Source organism: Diadema setosum, chromosome 13 (assembly GCF_964275005.1).
Source record: "Diadema setosum chromosome 13, eeDiaSeto1, whole genome shotgun sequence".
NCBI lineage: Eukaryota > Metazoa > Echinodermata > Echinoidea > Diadematoida > Diadematidae > Diadema > Diadema setosum.
This window is the reverse complement of record NC_092697.1, coordinates 11,538,973-11,545,178: the sequence shown is the minus strand read 5'-3', so window position 1 is coordinate 11,545,178 and position 6,206 is coordinate 11,538,973. Positions and strand designations below refer to the sequence as shown.

The window sequence follows — 6,206 nt, the reverse complement described above, 5'->3', positions numbered from 1 at the left end:
TTCTATACACAGGCATGTCCAATCCAGGTGTCAATAACTCTCTCTTGTTTGTCAGTGAAGCTTCAGATTTCTGAGCAGGGCGTAACAATAGATCTTTGATAGCAGTAGGAAAATTTTGTCACTTGAAGCTGAAATCTTGGAGAGGCAAGACCGTTATTTTGGAGTCTGTAGCAGCTGCAGCAGCTAGACTGCTAGGGTCTGCCGGTAACGGCTTGAGCCGACGAGATTAAGTCGGGTAACAGCAGCTTCTAGTCACTAGTCAAACTGTAAGTGAATAATTCTATCATAATATGCTTTTTGTTGTAAAATATCACAGAGTTATTATTTGAAGCTGTACTCGGCTGAAGAGAAGTGGTAGTGGCAAATGAGACCGTTTTATCATTATTATCATTATTATTATTATTATTATTATTATTATTACCGGATTTGTGTGTATCATGAGGCACATTATGTAATTTGGACAGAATACAACGTTGACAACTTCTCTCTTCTTCTTTTTTTTTTTTTTTTAGTTAGCACTGCATCACCAACTCACCATCTCTGTATACCATTTAATGTTATTGCAACCAGGCTGTAAGTCCACCTCTAATGCAATGGATATTGTGTGTACATGCCTCATATAATTGTAAAGAGATAAGAGAGGGAGAGAGAGAGAGAGAGAGAGAGAATGAGAGAGAAAGGATGTGGGAGAAAGGAGAGAGGAGAATCATGTTGTATATACACGACGATCCAAAGACAGCCTCTTTCCACAAAGTATGGCCTACTTTAAGCCCTACTGGTATACCAGAGAAAGAATATTTAGATTCTGCCGTCATTGTTTCATTTATGTTAATATATTTTGCTGGTGTTTGATATTACCTGTGGACTACAATTCATTTTCCGAAGCTACAGCAATCACTGGTACGAAGAACAAAAGAAGAATATGGAATGGATCTGAATGCTATCTGTCAATGAGCTCATCACTGTAACATTCTCGAATAACTACTGGTTTTTTTTTCGGTATCAGCGATGCAAGTGATATCTTTGTGCATTCCGTTAATTCACTCATCCCGTGAAATTCTGTGGCATGCACTCTAATAAAGATACTTAAATTTTGCACGTATACGTGTAACACAATGTAGCACCTTTACGGGTGCAACTTTGCACCTTTCAGATCAGTGAGCACCTTAAACGGTGTAATTTTGCCCCCTTCTGCATGGTCTGAAAGGTGCAACATAGCACCCGTAAAGATGTACAATATTGTGTCACACCTATAGGTGCAAAGCTGAACCTGCTGAACCAAATTTTCTTAGAGTACAGAGACATTGATCCCTAAAGTCTTCTATCTACGCTGTCTCAAAAGGGACTTATCAGTCAGATATCTAAGAAGAAAATCATTTGCCACAAACTATTTTTGAATAAGATTTATTTGTCAAAAATAGAAGTGGATTCCGTATATCATCGTCAGAAGACTTCACTCTTCTCTCCGACTTCGACATTTGTTTTTTTTTTTCTCCAAGTAACTTAGTGTTTATACGGTTACAAGATGTACTGCGTATACGTCCATGTTATTAATTTTCAATTCAAAGTACTTTTCAGTGGAACATACGGTAGAAAAAGATGAAAGATTACATCTTAAACAAAGCGTATGAAAATAAAAAAACGCAACATGAATTGTATGAAAACTCAATTACCAAAGTGAATTACACACAATAGACATGTACTTTCTTTTACAGCAAAGCAACTGAAGACTTACATCTCAAAATAGGCCAAGCGCCATTTTCAAACATGCTAAACTAAGCCCATCATCAGAAAATTCGAAATAAAAACCATTATGGTGATTTCTCACTTGTAACATAACTAGAAATGTTCTTGTATTGTGTGATTAAAATATTTCTTATTTTCTTATTTGTTAAATTGTTTGCGATTAAGCACTTTCATCGCAACTATTTTCAAACAAGTAAGACACGTTTGGATATAAAGCTTTAACTGTGGACTGTAAACATAGGCGAACAACTTTAGACAACCATACAAACGTCTTAATGGAAAATACTCCCCGATTGTATAATCTTGAAATGATATCAAATTATATTCATTTCATGAAGGCATTAAGAATTCCTTAAATACAACACGATACATGACAACTCTAGTGCCGTGATACAATAAAAAGTCCTACTCTGATATAGATATCGAGATCCTCCCCCTCCACACACAAACACACACACACACACACACACACACACACAAATGCACCCATTTATACAGGCTCTATTATGCAGAGACTGATGCTGTCTACATACCTACTCCAGCAAGACTCATTATCAAACTTTAAATCCCGCCCACGCATATAAATTTAATTCCTGATCATCCACAGGAACTTTACAAATTCCTTTCCGAATGTGTGAGTAATCAAACAGTAAGCTAAAGTTAAAGTAGCACAGGAACTTTACAAATTCCTCTCCGAATGTGGAGTAATCAACATCCAACAATAAGCTAAAGTTAAAGTAGCGTGGTTTGTTGTTCCACCATTTAGTCGGAAAATTCATCGTCATGTGCAGCATCATGGCTAGTCTGTACCTCATGATTGTGTACACGTAACACACAAAGTCATAAGTTTAGAGTGAGTGAAGAGTAAAGAAATTAATGTGAATTTCGAGTGAATGTTTTCATTCGTGTTTTTTTTTTTATTATTCTTTAGAGAGAGAGAAAGTGAGCGAAGTCCCACCCGCGGCCCCTACCTCAAGAAATATTTTTCTTAAATACGTATTGACCTGTTGACGACAGAAGATATATGCATACCCATTTTAGTCTTGCACTATTCGTGGGTGGAATTATTGTTTGTACTGCTCTATCACTCCGCCACACATGGCCGCTATCAGTGCCAGATCGAGTTCGTTGGTGGGACCTCTAGTTCTAGTTTTCCAGGTATTCAAGAGCTCCACTGTCGCCTTCATCGTGTCCGACATGTTCCTTGCCATGATAGCTTCGAACTCAGCAAAACCGTAGCCGAGGACTACTGCTAGATCCATGTATGATGACGGGGGAATGAGCGTTGACAGTTTGATGATCTGGCTTTCTGTAACGTAGCTGTCCTGCCTTATCCTCCTGTGAAACAATAACAAGAACGGTGATGGTTATGATAAAACGTTGACATTAATCATAGGTATGATAATGATTATGAAAATAAAAACGATAGTAATGAAACCATTGTTTCAAAAGAACAAACAAAAAAATTATTGTCAAACTACTGACAGCCGCTTTGATATACTTCTGATGATACTGATTGTGTTTAAGTTTTAGGTTGATGAAACCAACATACACATACACACATGGATTGGGCGAGTGCCACTAGATAACTCACATCACTGAAGTTTTAGAAAAATCGGACAATCCGTTCAAACGTTATGAATTTTTACAGTTTTGGTGTTCCAATCGCTGGATGAGGAGACTAGTAGGCCTACGGTTTGTGACGTCAAGAGTGGAAAGCAATGTAAAGAAACGTGTAAAGAAAAATCTACATATTTTCACTTTGTAGCATAATGTATAACAGCACTAGACTTGACTCTATTTGAAACTAGAGAAATTATATATCCCTTAAGAATATTGTCAGTAACAAGTTAAAGAAATGTTTACTTTACATTATTTTTTTTTCTTAGTTATAATGTGACGATTCACTGATGCCATTTCCTACATGAATTTTATAATAGTTATGATGTTTTTCACGTTATTTACTTGTCAATTTTGTGAGATCTCTATCTGTGGGCATGACAGGCAGACAATGCTATACCGTGAATGTGTAAATTGAAGTATGGACTCGTTGAAAACGCGTACAGGAAATTTAGATAGTAATTTTGTTAGACAAGGACTAGAACAGGCAACAAAAGACATTTGAAAGATGTGACACTGGCCACCTAGATGAAATGTAACAAGTCAGCTGATAAACTTTGCGTCCTTATTAATGTTTAAATGTGATATGGTTATGGGTGAAAATCACAGATCTCTATGGAAAAGTCCAAAGAGCTTTTCGTCAGTGGTGGAGAGGAGATAAATCTGTTTGGGAAGAGCAAGATCATCTCTCAGAGTGCTTTTCTAGTTTTAAAGATTAAACCTGGAATAAAACAAATCAAGGTCGTTTTCAAAGTCGAGGAGAGAATTTACCCAAGTGGTTCAGGGATATGCAGCATATTTTTCAAAGCCGTATCGAGTTCTTCGATGCGACCTCCTTTTCGGCGTTTCCAAGTCATCAAGAGTACTTTAGTTGCTTTCTTGTCTTTGTACTTTTCATCGATACTGTGGGCATCTTCGATACTTAAGCCAAGGTGTACTGCTAATTTGTCGTACTTATCCAGGGGAAAGAAATTTGACAGTTCGATGATCTGAAGATCTGTAATACTATTATAATGACAATGATAGTAACAAAAGAGTATAAATATATGGTTAAACATAATGAAAACAATGCTTATCTGGTAACAAAGTGTAATAATGCATGATCATGAGGAAAACCCTTTCATAGTGACCTGACACCACTTTTATTCTAGTTTGGTCTTTTCAATTTGAAGATATGTTTGTTTGGTTTTCTTTTCAACAACGTATTTTTGTTTTAAACTGATGGGCGCCTAGTCACATTATGGGTGACCAGTGTTACAGAGATTGAAATTCTTAAAGGATTCTCGACAATGATAATTTATGTATGGTTATAAAACGAAAACCCGAAAAAAATCAAGTTCGTTTCCAAAGAGGAGTAAAATTGATACTACAGTTTTGTACTGCAAGTATAATCCGGAGACCATACACATTGGACAGCACAGGAACTTTTTTATTCAGTTTCAACTGAACTTTTAACCCTGCACAAAGTGTTTCTCAGGTGTGGGGTCAAATGCAAACATGTCATGGTGTTTGACATCTTTGATCAGATACATTTTAATTATCATATGGATAATTCTCTTCAGTGATATACAATGTGCCTTCAAGATTTTCTAAAAGTTTATCTCTATATAAATGTGTATAAGCAAGAGGCAATGACTGTCATAATTATGACAAATACACGCTAATCTTCTTTTCGTCTAATGAAATTGGAGAAAATACTGTATGATTGTATTCTTCGCATCAAAACAATCATTCTATAGAATTGACATTGCGTTTAGTTAATTACGTTGATGATTTAATAGTTGCGAGATAATAAGATATAAAATATTCGTTGGGATGCGTATTGATGTGTACAAAGCTTATATGCCTCATGGGGCCAACATGACCTGTTAAACCGTCCATATGATTTCAAGAACAAAGGAACATCACTTGTATCTATGTATGTTCTTTAATGTCACTTACATAGATGGTCTCGCGGCCTGGGATGTGGCCTGGGCTGGGTTTGTCGGGGTTGCGAAGTGCATCATGGAACAAAAAGGAAACATTAATTAGATGTTAAAAACCAAAATACCAAGTAATCATTTTTCCCTCTGAACCTATAAGCCCAGATGAACAATAAATTTTATCCCTTACATTGCTTACAAATATTCTCTTACATTTTCATCTTCCCTTTCAGTCGCATATTTTTTTTCAGTGAATACTTTTTGTTCTTTAAGCAATCATAACATGTCATCAAATAATGATATCATTCTTTCAAGTTATAATGAAAGTTTGTTCCCTCCTTGCATTCTAGGCGACAGGTGGATATTCAATGAGAAACATCTGGCCAGCAGAAAGAGAAAAAAAAAATATGTTTAAGCCAATATGCTGCGTATCTGCATAATTGTAGACATGCACACATGGATATGCATAAATATAATCATATTCTCTTGAAAATATAATTCATTTTTGTCTCTAATACCCATGTATAGGTATTTCTATGTTGCTGTTTTTTAGGTGGAGGACAATGAACCTTTCATAAAATTTCAGAGTGATTTGAGACATTAAATATTTCCTTTTTAATAATATCACCTCTCGGAGGATAATTTACCTGTTTCGGGGAGATGACGGTCTGCCACTCTCCTGAGACCGGCGTCGATCAGTTTCTGTCGCAATAGGGACCTCTCTTTTGCTTTACCTACATTCTTTTGCCATTTTCGAAGCATCTGCAGCGTATCCCTGTTCGTGAATTCTCCGTATCGCCGCATTTTTGTCTTAACGAGCCTGAATCCCAATGCCTTTCCAAATTCTTCGATGGCCAAATCATCGTGTACATCCGTGGCCACTGCCTTCAGGATGTCGTCAAAATCCCTGTCACCCAT

At 36.5% G+C, this 6,206-nt stretch overlaps 1 protein-coding gene across 1 annotated transcript; it reads right to left on the bottom strand.

Moving 5' to 3' along the window:
• Window positions 1–2,810: 2,810 nt before the first annotated feature.
• On the bottom strand, window positions 2,811–6,206 carry LOC140237179 (uncharacterized). Its single transcript, XM_072317121.1, has 4 exons — window positions 5,936–6,206; window positions 5,308–5,341; window positions 4,138–4,371; window positions 2,811–3,084 (listed from the first exon to the last, which is right to left on the bottom strand). Exons 1-4 carry the CDS (start codon window positions 6,204–6,206, stop codon window positions 2,811–2,813), a joined length of 813 nt encoding a protein of 270 aa, XP_072173222.1.

Excerpts from the sequence above, each read along its gene's own strand:
- LOC140237179 (XM_072317121.1), bottom strand. The coding sequence starts at position 6,206 with ATGGGTGACAGGGATTTTGACGACATCCTGAAGGCAGTGGCCACGGAT. Across the intron at positions 5,342-5,935 it reads CCGTCATCTCCCCGAAACAG|CCCAGGCCACATCCCAGGCC; the intron begins GTAAATTATCCT and ends CGACAAACCCAG. Across the intron at positions 3,085-4,137 it reads CATATCCCTGAACCACTTGG|GAGGATAAGGCAGGACAGCT; the intron begins GTAAATTCTCTC and ends ATTGTTTCACAG.